Source organism: Phyllostomus hastatus, unplaced genomic scaffold (genome assembly GCF_019186645.2).
Source record: "Phyllostomus hastatus isolate PE091 unplaced genomic scaffold, TTU_PhHast_1.1 phas_scaffold_501, whole genome shotgun sequence".
Taxonomy (NCBI): Eukaryota; Metazoa; Chordata; class Mammalia; order Chiroptera; family Phyllostomidae; genus Phyllostomus; species Phyllostomus hastatus.
In genome coordinates this window covers 53,639,099-53,655,616 of record NW_025334033.1, presented here as the reverse complement: position 1 = coordinate 53,655,616, position 16,518 = coordinate 53,639,099, and the positions used below count along the sequence as shown (strand labels likewise).

General features: G+C 42.8%; 1 protein-coding gene across 20 annotated transcripts in view; it reads right to left on the bottom strand.

Annotated features, from left to right (window-relative positions):
• The window catches only part of NRXN3 (neurexin 3), a 1,483,875-nt gene that overhangs the window by 1,361,646 nt on the left and 105,711 nt on the right, over positions 1-16,518 (bottom strand). For 14 of the 20 annotated variants that reach the window (XR_006783762.1, XR_006783763.1, XM_045822497.1 and 11 more), the window contains exons 4-5: positions 7,376-7,405; positions 4,504-4,515 (exon numbers count right to left, since the gene is read on the bottom strand). Coding sequence is in view for 18 of the 20 variants with exons in the window: in XM_045822497.1 (XP_045678453.1) it covers positions 4,504-4,515; positions 7,376-7,405 (42 nt within the window). In the remaining 2 variants the exon portion in view is untranslated. The remainder of the gene's footprint in view (positions 1-4,503; positions 4,516-7,375; positions 7,406-16,518) is intronic. The other 6 variants (XM_045822490.1, XM_045822508.1, XM_045822511.1 and 3 more) reach the window with 1 other exon arrangement.

The following is a 16,518-nucleotide window of genomic DNA, read 5'->3' as shown; positions in this document are numbered from 1 at the left end:
AGCTTGATTATCTCTTCCCAGTATGGTCCATGTTGACTAGTTCAGTATTGGACAGCCAATGGTCAAATCTACATGGGAAAAACTACATATAAATAAATCTGAAGGAGTTTCTAAATTCTGGAGGACTAAAGTAGATATCAGGTTCAACACTAACTAGTCCAGTAAATAAAGACTTTTGTAGAGCAAAAGGGAGAAAATGAACTAAATGCTCCCAGCCACCCTTCCTATTTAAAAATTGTGCCAGTTCCTGGCAAATTGTTGAAAGCATCAGTTACCCTCTTGGTCATTCCCAACATTCTCACACCCTCCCCTACTTTTCAAAACCAGCTTCACCCAACACGTGGATCAGGCTCCCTGGCACCAATGCCGAAGGTAGGGCATGTTCCTGGGGCCCTGACCATTGCTGTGAGCAAAGAGAAAATTAATCAAGCATACTATCAGTTACAATCCCCACTATTGACATTCAGCAACAAGTCTTGGAGGAAAAGCTTACTTCTCCTTTCTCCATAAGCCAAAGGTCAAAAACTTGTGGTTCAGGGGCCAAACCTCCACATGTGGTGGAGGTTGGGGGTATGCATTTATACACGGATAGGGAGACAGAAAGATGCTTTGAGCTGACATTTTTAAAAAATCCACTTCTGGCCTATCTTGAGGCCTATCACTGGGCATGCATTCTTTCATGGAAGCAATCAGCTGGAGCGTAGTAGAGGCTGCCGCCCTTGACAGGATTTGTGTTCTGTACTTTGCCACAGTTCCCCCCACTCCCTATCGTTTATCTTACATTAGAATTTTTCTTAGGATGGAATCTGCTCTTTATGAAAGTGATCAGGCCCCTGTAGGCATTTGAATCTGCAACACTTACTCCAAGTTCAGTTTCAAGGGAAAGTATTTGGCAACCTAACCTAAAATGGGCAATCCCCAAATTAACAAGGAAAGGGGGATGGAGGCCAAAACACACTTTAAACACTTAAAACACAGGGTGTCAAAATCAGGTCAAAAAGCCAACCATGGCTTGTGGCTGAATAATTCCTTTGACCACCCACTTTTTGAGTAAAGTCACATTTGCTTTTAGCTCAATGCTACCCAATGGTCTCTTCAATGTGGTGGTTATCATTTTAGCCTAAATATCCAGCTAACTTCACAATTCTTTCCACTACAAGTTTACTGCTTCATCACTCAGTTTTAAAGAATGACAGAATCTGAGGCACTCTTTTCTCTGACAAGCTCCTAAGAATAAATCCAAAGACCTTTCCCACTTTTATTCTGGTGTAATCAATTTCCTTCTGTCACTTGTACACACAGGCCAAGAGAAGGCCTGGGGGAGGAGGGCACTGGATGGAAAATATCTGGCCTCCCTCTGTGACCCCTGGGGGCTCCTTTGCTCAGCTAGTTGGAGTGGCAAGGGTAGTGAAAAGAGGCAGAAATTAGAGCATAACTGTGGACAAAGTACTGAGCTAAGCACAGGGTGGGCAACAGAAATGGCCAAGACACAGCCTCTGTCCTATCAGGGGGTGGAGGTGACTGAAACACATCAGTAAAACTGTTTCGAGACAGGTTGACATAGGTACTTTGAAACAGAATCACAAAGTTTGGTGAACCGAAGAGACTTGGAACGTCAAGGATGAAAGGGTTGAAAGAAGGGTGCTCCAAGGACTCTCAAGAAAGAGGGTAGAGCTTGAACAAGAGACAGGAGGCAGGAAACCACATTGTGGGTTCAGAGAGAGAGCTGTTGACTGTAGGAGACAGGGTGCAGGCAGAGGTGACAGTGCTGAGTGGGCTGTGGCACTGCAGAAAATAAAGCGAGAAGGCACGCTGGCGATCACACAATGAGAATCCATCAAAAGCTTTTGAACAGATGAGCTACATAATCTGATTTCATTTTAATTTTGCTTTATTTTCACTTTTAGGCAAAGATGATTGACAGCAGGATAAGAAGGATTAGAGATTTTGAGGCTTTTCCACATGTAACCTACTATGCTGGCTACATCTGGACATTAACGAATAAATATGTTTGTCTTCTCACCATCTAGTAGAGGGGAGTGGCCCAATTCCCAAATAACTTGAATAGAAGCTCCATGGAGGGGGAGCTCCTCTCTGAATGGAGCATTCAGGGTAGCATCAACTAGGAAATGAAATCCACATATGGTTTCATGGGGTGGCAAAAAGGGGAAGAGGGGCTATTACAAGAGAGAAGCAGAATACATAAATCCAGAAGATAAGAAAAGGTCCCGTAAGGTTATCAGACATCCTCTTTAGCAGCAATTTTACATCTCAGATTAACAGAAGAGAAGGTTAAAGGTAAATAGGGTCATATCAGGGATAGCTGTGAAAGCCAGATAGCTAATCCCGTTCATTTGGCGGAAGGCGGAGTTTAAGCAGTTCTCAGTTACTGGACCGACTGGAAGAGAATGAATGGACACAGGAGACTAATTAACAAGGGTAATAATCTAAGAAGGGCTAGCTGGAACCCAAACTAGTGCGTTGATAGAGATGCAAGAGACATTCAGGTGAGAATCTCAACAGCTCTGTCAACTGGGCACAGGGGAACAGGAACGTTCAGGAAGGTGAAGGACGGAAAGCAATTCCTGGGTTTTGGCTCAAGTGATAAGGAGGACGAGGGCACCATTAAAAAACAGGGAAGCTAGTCTGTGGCCAGATGGTGAGAAGGTTTACTTGAGACATACTGAAGTGACAGTACTGGTGGGACACTTAGATGGACCTACGTTACCGAGAATGCAAAGTACAGGCTGGAACTTGAGATGAGTCAGTGCCACTGACACCCTCCTTGGATCCAAGGGAGGCTGTATAGGGCGGTGGGTAGGGACTCATTTCTGGGTTTCATTTCCACTTAGTTGTCATCTGATTTTGGTCACCAAACCCTCTCAGCCTTGTTTCCCTTATCCATGAAACAAGACTAATGCCATCACCTGTTGCATACAACAGGTGAGAGGACTCGGTGTGATAAGCATCTGAAGTACAGGGCACAATGAAAGGCACATGGGAAATAATCGATGTTAGCAGTGGCCAGTAAAGGAAAGTGAAATACTGAAGTACAAAACCTCTGAACACTAAGCACACCTATCTTAGGGGATGTTTTAGGTGATTAGGGAAATACAAAGAGAGAGATGGGGTGCTTAGGGGAGAAAGAAGGGGAGACTCACTCTAATGTTCTCTCATGGAGGCCAGTGGGAGGAGGGACAGGTGACACAATGCCACATGCCTCAGGAAGGTTGAGTCCTGGACCAAAATTGGTGGCTTTGCCTAGGAGGAGGCCCCTGGCAGCCTCTGGTTGAATAGAGTAAGAAGAGAAGTGGGCATTACAGCCAGAGGCATACTTTCAATCGTGATTGCTCTTCCTCATTCCCTTTCCCAGCTCCTTTCAAAAGGTACCAAGCTCATAATAGGGTAAGGGTCCCCATGGCAGATTTCTGAGAATGAACCCACCTGTGATTAGCATAAAAGGGACAGGGAATCAACTAGCTCCTAAAGAGAAAGGGCTGAGTTGCTTCCAAGGTAACCACACATAACATTGTAAAAAGCCACAAAAGTATGAAACTCAAATGAGACATGGTCAGTTCACGGACTAGTCATCAAATCAGCATTTTCAATAACTTGTCAGGCCAGCGCAGATACATATTTATAATTCATCAATTAACTTCTCCCTTCACTCCTGAACTGCTAACCCAACTTGAGTTGGCGAGCCAGGTGCTCTGGGCTCAGGTCCCCGACAGCTTTGATTAGGAATGGATGAGTGAGCTGTGCTACCCGCAGACATGAAGCACTGGAAGGCACGTCAGAGCACTGGAGCAGCCCTCCTGCTCGGCGCCTCTGCTTTTCCCCAACTCTCTGGCAAAGGTGGACTTTGTAAGTTCAAATCCAGCATTACCTCCTTCTCTACTTTCTCCTTACAATGTAATGCACCTCCAGTCCCACCATTCTTAGATCATCACCACCCCACCATCAAAAAATGTCCACTCCCCAAAATATAGGCACGAAATAAATATCCCCCAAATTTCATATTAAATAAAAGGTCAAGCAATTCACCAATCCTCTTCCCTTTCTTATTGATCATCCTTCCCTCACTAATGTTATCCCCAAGTAATACAAACATTGGTACATCATTTCACATCCCCCTGTTCCCTCCCCACATTTATTGGGAGGGGTTTGTAGGATACCCTGCATTAGGTGAAACATGTCTTGCCCACACTGCACAGCCACTGTCGAGTCCCCATCCCTTTTAGAAACAGCACACCATAACCGACACACATCCTCCTGGACTTAGTAGGAGGTGGGCCAACTTGGAGTCATCCCCAACCATCCAACGTGAAGGGCACTGAAGGGGAATGATAGCATTGGCTTGTTATTTATTGTTTTAAGTTGTTCTTAAAAGCACTAAGTTATCGTCTGCACTGTATTCATCAAAATCAACAATTCCCCTTGGATACATGAATATTTCAGAAGGCAGATTGATTGTTATAATAATAAAAATAAAATGATCACTACCTTTACTTCTACCTACAGAAATGAAGTGGAAGGTCCAGTTAAGTAGAGGAAACAGGGTGTCCACCATGGAGGCGGTGAGAAAAAGAGAGAAAGAGAGAGTAGGGAAAGTAAAACATCAGGACACGGCAGACGCACAAAGAAATGTAACGCATAACTAAACCCATAACAGTAATGGCAGCAGCACAATATCTTGAGAAGGCAGCACAAAAACAAACCCACAAGGTGAAGCTTAAACAAGCCATAAACACAGTGACCTGCTTCCACTTGTGTCGTGTTTAAGCTTTCTCCCATTGATTTCTCTGTTCCATCCTTAGAAACATCTCCAAGTCTGCATGCACAAGCACTGCACAGCCACATGTATGTGAAGTTGCACGCACTTAACCAATCCAAAATTGGTTAGGGAACATCTCAGGGAAGCCAAGTTCTCCTGTATCTTCCCAACATTAATAATGAGTCATGAGGACCAAGGCTGTAACATACATGAGTAGGGGGCACACATACAACATACATCAGTATTTCCACACATATTTACATACATCAAAAACAAATTCTGGAGGTTCAGTGGGAACCAAACAGAAATCTCTTCCTTTCGTGTTGAAGGAACAAGGAGAAGGAAAGGCGTTATTGGGGGGAAGTAGAGTTGGTTTTTCAGGTAATCATCACAAAGGGGAGAACAAACAAGGGGCTGGGAGATAAGAGGAGGAATGCAGTTAAAGGACCTTCTTAGAAACAGATTAAACTGCCAAGTTGCAACTTAAAATCTCAAATGGCATTGACCACCTAGAAGAATTCTGCATCCTTTCCTAAAAACTTCTCTAAAGAGTAATTTACAATATTTATGTCTGTCACTATTTTATTGCCTAAAGAAAATACCTGACTTAACCCACAGAGTATGTATATGCTGATGTGCCTGAGTTCTCTACTCATGTACACACCAATCTGGGTGCACAAAAGGAGTTTAGTAGTAAATGGAAAATGGGGCATGTTATACACTGGAGGTTCTCCACATGCTTTTGATACCATTGTTAGGATTTAGCCCTCCAGAACAACTGTGCTGCATCAATAGGTCTGAAATAAGTCTAATTAAGATTAAAGAAGTTCTCAACAGCCTATTGCATTTACCTGGACCCCATTCTATGACATCGGCCATACGATGCTCTCAGACCTCCAAGCCACTATACCAACTGGGAGGACCCCTAAAGAGCAGCTGGGATCACAGGTAAGAGAATGTAAAAGAGGATCTTTTCATCAGGACTCTGAGGGCCTGCTTCTCCTAGTGTAACTCACTATCAAAGTTGGGCCAGCAAATTCCAGCACTTCATAGAGCTCGGGTCCACCCACTTTGCAGAGGCGGGCTTGACTTTCTCACACTACCTGGCCACCAGTCAACACCAGTGTGTTGTCCCCTACTCATATCCACTTCATAGTTATCTGCCATAGGCACAGACTTCGCCTGCAAGAAGAATAGGGAGGCCTCAGCCCAGCCTGTTCCAGAGCTCCATCTCACACTGGAAAATGTGCTGACGTCCTCCCTCCAGCTCTGTCCTTTGACATCTGCTCTACACCAGATAGTGATTTCATTGAAATGTCTGGGGTCCACACTGTGGATCTTGGCACAGGTCTAGAGGATACACTTCTATGGGAAAAGTGTGCTTCCTTCTTACCCTGCCTTATCTAATTAGGATGCCCTCCATTGTCCACCTCTGCAGCTACCTGGATGCCATAAACAAATTTCTCTCAGCCCTAGGTGTTTCCTTGATCTGATCATACTTCCCTTTGCGGCAACACTATCTGGTAGATCCAAGGTAAGGGGAGAAGGGGGAGGGGGAGGAGCCTTTCAATGCTGCCTCACTTCCCTCAAAAGAGGAAAACAAGGAACTACCTTTCCTTCCCCTTTTCTTTGGTCCTTCAAAAGAGGCACTGAGTCCTGTGTGTATTTTGAGAAAAAAATAAAAAAACAGATGAGAGAAATTAAAGTACGTCCTTTCGTGTCCGGGCAAGGCAGGTACCCCAATCTTGCAATCATCCCAAGGCTCAGAAGGAACACAATAGTAGCAATTGAACAGTGAAGGAAAAGACAATTTTAAGTAGGCTTCATTCTCAAATCCTGATTTAGGCTGATAATGTGGAAAATTTTTGTTTAGAAGAAAAAAGCTTCATTCACAGCCCACCCAGTGCTTAGCTGAGCTGAATTTCCTGCACAGTTCATTCCCTGCATATTTGAATATTTTAGGTTGCAGATGCTGAATTTACAGATCTTTATATGCCGTTTTCTTCAGGGTGTATAATGAGTTAGAATCCTGCCACGAGGACATTAGCATGTTCTCTTGGTGGTTTTTGCTTTTGTACAAAACTGAAAACAGTCAGCCCCCAGGGGCTTCCATTCACCGCGAGGGACTGAAAGTCATTACAAAGGGCAGTGGGGATGGAGGGGAAGGTGAAAAGCAAACCTTACTCAGAGTGACATTCAGGGAGAAGCCCAGCTCCTCTCCCTCGACCCCAGCATGGGGTGTGGGGAGGAGCAGGAGGAAGTTAACCGCTCTATTGCTCTGCAATGAGCTTCATTCACCCCCATTATCGACACCGTCATGCCTTGTTTCATGCTTCCCTCTCGGAGACAGGCCTGCAGGGCCAGCGCCCTGATGACAAACGGCACGGAATGGAAAAGCCAAGGAGATGATGGGGGTGGAAAACCACGATGCATCGGGAACGGCGCCCCCACCATGGAGTGGCTCTGCCGTCAGCCTGGCCCACGACAGGAGGAGCAGGCAGCAAATGGCCTGCCAGCGATGATAAGGTTCCGAGTCACCAGCCATAGACACGAAGGCAAGCAATTTGGGCAGCTGGAGCACCGCAAGCAAAACGCACCTACCTTGTTCACTCATCATGAGGTGGGAGAGGCCTTGAGGAAGGAAAGGGGGAAGAGGAGAGGGAGAGGAGAAGGGGGAAAGAAAGAAGACAAAGTTAGAATTCTGAATGCAATGCCATCTTCTCTTAATTCTTGAGCGGAAGGAGGGGTGGCAGAGCACACATGTGCTCATGCAGAAGCACTGCCACCCTCCTTCCTGCTGGGCACAGAAAGGCCAGCTCTCGAGTAAGTCTAGGACAGGGTTTTGCTTGCCGAACTGCTCTGGGCCTCATTGCGAGAACTTCCACCCTTGTTCCCTGCCATAGGTAAGACTTAAGACAAATCTATTACCAGTGAGGCCCCTTGGGGAAGAGAATCAAGGTGCCAGGCAAAGTAGGTTTCTTTCTTTCTTTTTTTAAAAATTGCTTTTAATAGTAATACATGGTCACTGTAGAAACTTCAGAAAATTCAGAAAATAATTAGTTGTAATCTCACCATCCACAGATAACCATCCAGCTTTTAGTTTTTCTTCAAGATAACAGTACTCTCCCACAAAGAGTGAATGACACTGAACACACCAAGTGGGTTCCTGTGTGCCTGAGTTATATGGACAATGTGAAACTATTTCCTTTATCACCCTCTTCTTAATTCAGTGACAACTACACCTGTCCTCTGCTTTTCAACCACCCTCTTTTCCTAGAAAGTCCCCCACCCTTGATCAGGGAGGCTGAGCCCAGCACTGAATGGGTTAAAGAAAAACCAAAATGCCAATAAACAATGAGCACAACCTCTGGCTATGTTCTTATGGAAATCAAACAAGGTTATTAAGAGCTCATTACTTCAAGGGATGTATAAGCCCTGATAACTCTATTAAAAGAAAAGATTTCCAACTGGTAACCAAGAGCATCAGTTATTTGCCCTTCCATAGCTTTTATTATTACAGGGGATATTTTAGAAAATCCAGATCACCCTAGAGAACCTTTACCCAGAGTGAAATTTAGGGATATAAGGGATTAATAAGGGAGAAAAATCTCTAAAGTATGGAAATCTCTAAATGTTTTTGGAGATTACTAGTGATTTAGAAAAGTAATCAGAGGCAAAAAATGGGTCAAGTAACTGACTTTTAAAGGATCAATGATGTATTAAATATATAGATAGATACAAGTGCCATAAATGTCACAGAGCCTATTTTTTAAACAAATTTTATTAAACTGTAATCATATTTTAAATGTATATTTCTGGCATTCATTTCTTAAAGCCTAGAATTAATACTCATGGAAGAATGGGTTCATGCCAAAGCAAGTCATTCTCATGATTTATTTTGTTAAAAAAATTAACTTTTGGCCTTCCTTTTTTTTTTTAGAGGGGATAGTAGAGGGAGAGAACAATGAGCCCTAGACTTGGCTAAGAGAAATGTTGGCAGAAGTCACTCTTTCAAAAATGCCTGATATTCCTGGACCAGCCATAGCCTTCAGCATCCAGATGAAGAGCACTAAGGGGCAGGGTCTGGGGCAGGCCGATGCAGTAAGTGTAAAAGTAAACTGCAACAGAATAGGTGTGTGAATTCAGTAGGTGGCTATTCACAAGAGGGCTTAAAATATTAAGAAATGAGAATAAGGAAGATCTGAGGAGATACCTACGAGCAAACTAGAGGGCTAAAGCTACAAGGAGAACAATACTTTATTACATACTTGAAACTTGCTAAGAGAGCAGCTCTTACATGTTGTCACCACAAAAAGGAATCGTAATTATAGGATGGGATGAAGGTGGTAGCTAATGATGTGGTGGTGATCACTGTGCTATATATAAATGTATAAAATCAACACATTGTATACCTTAAACTTATAATGTGTTATATGTCACTCTTATCTCAATAAAGCTGGGGGAATTTACATTTTTTTATTTAAAAATTAAAGTGCAAACATTTTATACCTGTGATTCAAGATGTTTGACAGCTGGGAAAAGGAGTGAGTAGAAGCGGGGTGGATTAGTCTTTATCTGACCCAAGTAGATATTTCAAAAATTACCCAATGAAGAGTAAGCAGGGTACTTGGTAGTTAGAGGGTACTCAACACCCTGGAGAATACCCCTTTATGTGCTACAAATGTGTTCCTTTAAAGCAATATTTCCCAAAGTATATTTTACTGACCACCTACATCAACCACATGAGGGTGCTTATTGACAATGACGATCCTGGGCCTCACCCCAAATCTAATGAATTGGAGTCTTGGGGACAAGTTGGGGAAAAGATCTGGATTTGAAACAAGTTGCCCATGTAATTCCCATGTTTACAAGAACTTGAGAGCTACCCTTTAGAGTGGCATATAAATCAAATTTTGGTAAAGTAAATTGTATGATAAATGCAGTAAGATCTATTGGATATTTAATGGAACCTTGCAGTGGATCTTTTTGTAAAAGGAAGACTACGTTTAAAATGCAAATAACCCACCACCTGTGTCTTTAAAATTCAAATATGTACTTAGCAGGTTTTATTAAGCTACATATGTAGTTGCAGCATTGCCACTCAAATAAAATGTTCATATTATTCAACTTATAAAAATCTTAAGTAGAAATATTAGGCCAGGAATGCAGGTCTGAGATCCTGATGTTAAAACCTTGGTGTTGTAGGCAATAAAACAAAAAAAAAGACATGAACGGTAATATGTAAGAAAAAAAAAACATCATGAGGGAGCAGAGAAACTAAGTAACCATAATATGGCTTGTGTTTTTTATTTTGCTTTTTGAGAAGGGAATTTTATTCCACTTTCAAGAGCTTTTATATCAGTATCTTCTCTTGTACAAATGTATCCTCACAGCCTGCAGAGTTAAGAACTGGAAACCAAGAATTCCAGAGACTCCAGATCTTCTCTGAGATTCTATTGCTAGGCCCCTTGTACCTCAAAACACTCCTACTTGCTGCTAAAAATCTTAGGCCCCCAAAAGTGAATGCAAACACAACAATCAATCAACCAAAAGATTCAAGTAGCTACTAAATGTAAAGACTGGGCCAGGCAGTGGGGATACAAGCTAGTATGGTACATGGTCACTGACCTCTAGGGCTTTAGAGTCTCAATGGGAGGGTGTGTGTGTTTATATTTATACAAACATGCACCAGATATATATCGTGCTACATGAGAGTGAAGTGCAAGGGTTAAAATTCAGGACTTCAGAGCCAGATTTGAATCCCACCTTTATTACTTTCTAGCTTTTGACACTAGGAAAGTTGTTAAACATCTCTGTGCCTTGATTTTTCTATCTGTAAAACTTGGATAATAATAATGCCAAATTCATAGGTTGTTTTGAGGGTTAAATCAATGAATATATTCAAAGCCTGTACATAAGAAAAGGTCTCTGGAGGAAAGTGAAATTGTAATAGGGTTTCAATGATGATTTAGGCTTTGGATAGATGGAAAATATTCCCAAGACCACAAAGTACACTTGTAAGAACTTTCCTGTCCAACTTTCTGGAAGTACCTAGGCACATGGTAGGTATGCACACTTATAAATAGTTCATATAAGAAAGAAGTAAGCCCTGGCTCGTGTGGCTCAGTGGATTGAGTGTGGGCCTGTGAACCAAAGGGTCACCGGTTTCATTCCCAGTCAGGGCACATGCCTGGGTTGCAGGCCAGGTCCCCAGTTGGGGTACACAAGAGACAACTGGGCATTGATGTTTCTGTCCCTCTCTTTCTCCCTTCCCCTCTAACTGAAAATAAATAAATAACATCTTAAAAAAAAGAAAAAAGTAAAGGGTGAGCTTAAGGATGAGAAAATAGATGGAGCCATTGTACAGACATCTTGAGTTTTAAGGCTGCAGCTGATGGGAGACACTGAGGGTTCATGAGCAGAAGAGTGACCCAGGGAAAGTGATGCTGGGGAAGATTGTTTGGGCAATGGTGTGGACAGGAGGAATTCAAGGGAAAAGAGGTGGAGGCAGGAAGATCACTCACAGACGAGGGCCTAAATTAATATTATGGCCGCGAGGTGGAAAAGGGAAAAAGACGATTCAACAAGCTCTGGGTGACAGAGGAGATACTTTAGGGGAGGAGCAAATGGGAGACTAAGTGAAGCATTGCAGGAAATGGGAAGGTGGAGTGGGGTAGGGAGATGGATTTGGGGTGAGCGCAATAATGACTTCTGTGTCTTAGACATGATGAGTTGAAGAAACAGAGGAATCACTCAAGCAAAAATGTCTAGGGTGCATTTAACAGCATAGGACTGAGATTTGTGAGAAAGCCAGGACAGTATAAGGGAAGAGATGTCTGTGCCCGTGTAAGTGAATGAATCCTCAAAGAATAAGGGGCTGGGGCACTGGGTCTTAGCCTGGCAGGGCTGAGGAATATGAAGATATCCTGGAGGGTTTTTTTAAGCATATTCAACATTAAAACAAAATTTTATGTTAAAAAGAAACTATGTGTCTTTTCAATATACAGAAAATAATGTTAAAAAAAATCTTGATGGAGAAGGCCATAATTAGTAAGGAAGAACAAGGAATCTAGGCTGGTGTGTGTTACGTGTGTGGCTGATGAGGAAGGGAAAAGGAAGATAGGCCTTCTCATCAACCTCAGACAGAGGGCATTAATGCGTATCAGCAGCTGACCCTCAGGCCACACATGCAGCCCTGGGACCAGCGCCCTGGCTGAGTTTGAAGTCTGGCATTTATTTTGGGTCTGACGTTCAATTACTGCTGAAAGACAAGACATGGACTGGAATGGGGGCTCAAGGAAGCAAAGGGGACCACAACTTTCCAAAACAATCTCACTGTGTGTTCTGGGTTTGCATAGATCCTCAACTAACACTCAGAAGCCAGATCCATAAAAGTTTACCCAATGGTGGGTAGGAAACAGGAGGTGGGCTTGGGTGACTCTTTGATAGGCAGGATTTTAAAAATTACCAACACAGCAGGGAAGGGTTTTCAGGAACAACTATAAAGGACACATGGACAAAACCAAGGAGTGGGGGTGGAAGCAAGGGAGTGAGGTGGGTTTGGCTGGGGTGGAGGAATGAGGGGGAGATAAATGCAGACAACTGTAACTGAATGACAATAAGGTAATTTTTTAAAAAAATGCCAACACAGAATTGAGCGTGGGCTACGAAACAAAGCATCACAGGTTCGATTCCCAGTCAGGGCGCATGCCTGGGTTGCAGGCCATGGCCCCCAGCAACTGCACATTGATGTTTCTCTCTCTCTCTTTCTCCCTCCCTTCCCTTTCTAAAAATAAGTAAATAAAATTTTTAAAAATGCCAACACAGAATGCTATGGTACTACAATGCCTTTTTAAAAAATAATTATAAAAAACTAGAAAGCAACAGAGGTGTCACCAGTCTAGATGTCACACTCCTGACATAGTGCTACCCTAGCTGGATCCAGGGACCCTTCTGGATCCCAAGATGTCTGCTATATTTTACCCTTCCCCTCACTCTTTCCGCAGCTATCTTCCACCCTTCTTCTGCCTGTCTATGTGTGTGGTGCACAAGAACAGGAAAAGAAAAAGATCACCAGTAGGTAAGACATTCAGAGTTGAAATTGCCTTAGAACAGACTCCAAATCATATGTAAATTACATGCAAAATATACGTATGGCTCTCTAAACTGCATTACATCCTTTGGGCAAATCCCCATGGAGATGGTTGCTTTTGCAGCTTGGGAGAATGAAAATGGCTATGAAAGCAAAGTCATTTGTGAGTGGCTGTGGCCATCATGAAGCCTGTTATGAGAATGGCTAACACAGAGAACAGGAACAATTTAGTCAAACAGGCATGAGGAAGATGCAATGTTCAGGGACCAGGCCTGAAGTTCAAGGCCTCCATCATTTAAGCTAATACTACTTCCCTCTCAAACCTGTAATATCCCACCCACCTCAGATGGTTTTCAATCTATCTTTCCTTCCTTCACTCTGTCTGGATAATTGAGGAAAGTATGGGAGGAAGGAAGTCACTCAGGGGAAAAAAATGATTCACGGTGAAAAAAAAAAGGAAGTTATCTCTGCCAAGGCTTTCCTTCCTTCACTCTCAGGGTAACTTTTATTGCAATGTAAAAGCTACATATATCATCTCTTTTTCCATACTGAGGCAGGGAAATTAAATGTCAGTAATTGCAGCAAGTGCCAACATTGAATTCTTATGAAGCCACAAGGACTTTTGAAAAGAGTAATTATGTAAAATCAGAAGATAATGAAAGCATTCACCTGAGGTTCCCAGAGGAACTAAGAAGCTAGTGAAGGTAGTAGAGGGGTGAGGTCTGATGAAGAGAGTAGCCATAAGTGACCACTTCTGTAAGGTGACCAGGAATGTGGAAAAGAGAGAAAAGAGTAGAGGAAATACTCATCCTAGCATTTTAAGCACTTAAAAGAGAGGAAATTCAGTTAACTTGGCAAAAAGACAGAATTGTAACAGTACCTAATATTTGTTGACTATTACCTATGAGCAAGTCATGGCTATGTGTCATCTTATTAAATATAACTCTATGGGATAGGCATTGCTATAATTTTGATTTTATGGATAAAGAAAGCAAGGTCGAGAGCCAAAGTCACACTATGTAGCAAGGGGTGAAGTGAGGATTCTAAACCAACAGATGGGCTCTCTAGGCTGTGATGGTAACCATGACACTAGCTATTCTGTCTAATTCAGTGCTGGTAGAGAAGGAAAGACACACACTTTAGAGAACTCGGAAGCAGAAAATAGTTCCTGGACGTGAATTCAACTTCATCCCTGAGCTGGCCAAGCATGAAAGAAGGAGCTCTAGGGGAATGCCAGCATCTTTCCCCCCTCAATTTCCATCCCCAGATTCTACTAAAACATAAAGCCTCTTTTCCTTTCCTAGGTCATTTCCTGAGGGTATTAAGCCACTTTCCTCATTAAACTCAAATCTGAACACGAGACACACTCAGGCTCCTCAGCCATTGACACTGTACTGTGCGTAAGACCATGAGGAAGCCAAGAGAGAGATCTTTCTTCAGTGACGGGGTAGCACAGGGACATGTGAGTAAAGAAAGGGCACAGGCATGCAGTCACAGGTATAGGAAGTAGACCACTGTGGGTGGGAGGGAGGGTACAGGGGATGGGGTGAGATTGAAGAGAAGAATGCATAAAGGGAAGAGGCGGGGTCTGGAGAAAGCCTCCACCTGCTTCCACAATTAAGCCTCAGACCAGCCCTTCCTTGACCAGCAGTTTCTCGACCTTCACTGTGGACTTTGGCTTCCTTGTTCCATCGGGAGTTCACCAGTAACTGGCAGCAGAGCCTGAGCTTCCTCAACATTTTGATCAATGACTTGGATGAGAACACTCATGGCATACAGTCTGAATGTTGTGATAAACGAAAGCTTAGAGGAATAGCTATTTTGTTAGCTATCAGAATCTGGGTCCAAAAGGATGTCAACAGGCAGATGTGAAATTAAATTTTAAGGGACAAATGTAAACTCTGGCATTTAATCAAAACCCCTTCAAATCCTCCCAAATAAAAAGAAGTCAATAGCCCCATCTCTTCTCAGCACTGACTATATCAAACCTAGGGTTTTAAAAACCAAGGGTTCTGAACCCTTGGCTCAGAAAATGGTGCTATATATTAGGAGGGGCGTGACGAGGTGGGGTGCATCCAAGGAATAATCAGAATGGCAAGGGCTCCGAAGCAAGTCACATGAAGAACGGCTGAAGGAAGTGTGCTACATTCAGACCAACTCTTAAGAGAGCTAGATAAAGGCATGAGAGCTGCTGGCAACCTTTTAAAAGTTGCACCTGCAAGACAATGGAGCAAGCATATTCCACAAGAACAGGCATTCCACAGAAGAGATCCAGAGTGGGGTTTTTGAAGGTAATACCAAAAATTAAACCCAACTCCAAGATTCTGTGCTTCTAATGAACTAAGATGATCTCCAAAGAGGCCAAACAGCTATTGGGTTGAATCATGTGAAACTCCTGATATTTGAGTGGTTTTGACCTACAAAATGACAATTTCGAGTGGTTCAAACTAATTCCACCCATTAAAAGGTAGAAACTAAAGAAAGCTTCAATGACTCACCTAATAGCCTCGTGAGCTCACACTCAGGAAGATCACCAGTTTACACATATGATTTTGGCACTTCTGTAAGCCTTGCACAGTACTGGGGATGAATTAAATAGTTAGACTGATGATGATGGTTTTCAGAAAAGAACCTGTTGCTAATTTTCCAAGGCAGGTGCCACCCAGGTCCCAGCCTCTGAGTGTGCCTTTCTACAATGCTACCGTGTTCCATCCTTACCATGGAGCTCTCTGTAGGATGTCCAACTTAGCTCTAACAGCCTGGTAGCTGAACTAAACAGAAAGTGTTTCTTCGAATGCCACTCATGAATCACTAACAGCTTCTGAATGGCATGACCACAGGGTAGAGGAAAGAATGTTGGCAGCACCTTCCCAATCTATTCGACCTGTTTAGGGGGAAGGAGCAGAGTTTTCTGATGTGGGAATCACAGGGAAGGAAGAGATGAAGGCAATCATGCTATTCACTCTGAGGATTAAAGGATCAGCAATTATGACTTTTAGCAAAATCTTCCCAAAGAACAAGAAGTCTTTGCTCTCCAATTGTCGTGAAATTCTCTAAAATAGCTCTTCATTCACAAATGACATGAAGCAGGAAGGGACACCTGATGTGCTAGATGAAAGAATGATATCCTAATAGATCATGGTGTGCTGGATTTTTAAAAATTCAGGGCACAATTGAACAAAATCAAAGAATGGTCCCAACTCTAAGTCAAATGAATCATTACACAGTACAGGAAGGGGAGAGAAGGGCTGAGCCGCAGCGCACACAGAACGTTAAAGATTTCAGTCCCTCTGAGTTCAACTTAATACTAGTCATTAAAAAATGCTAAGGTGCTTGATGTCATCATTAGTAGATGCAAGGAGTCTAGAAAAGGGGAATAATGGGACCACTCTGTCATGAAATGGTTGTGATATATCCACACTACCATAAGGGATGTGGCCATCCTTGTTAGGAAAGGATGTAAAAACCAACAATAAAAAGTTTTTTTTCAAAGAACAATGACCTAGATGTGGGGAAAAAAAAAAGCCCTCAAAACCCTTGTATAGAATACTCAATGAAACTGGAGATGCTTTAGCCTCCAGTAAAGAAAATCCTTAAAGACAAAAGCACTGTCTTCAAACACTGGAAGTGTAATTAGATCTATTCTGTAAGT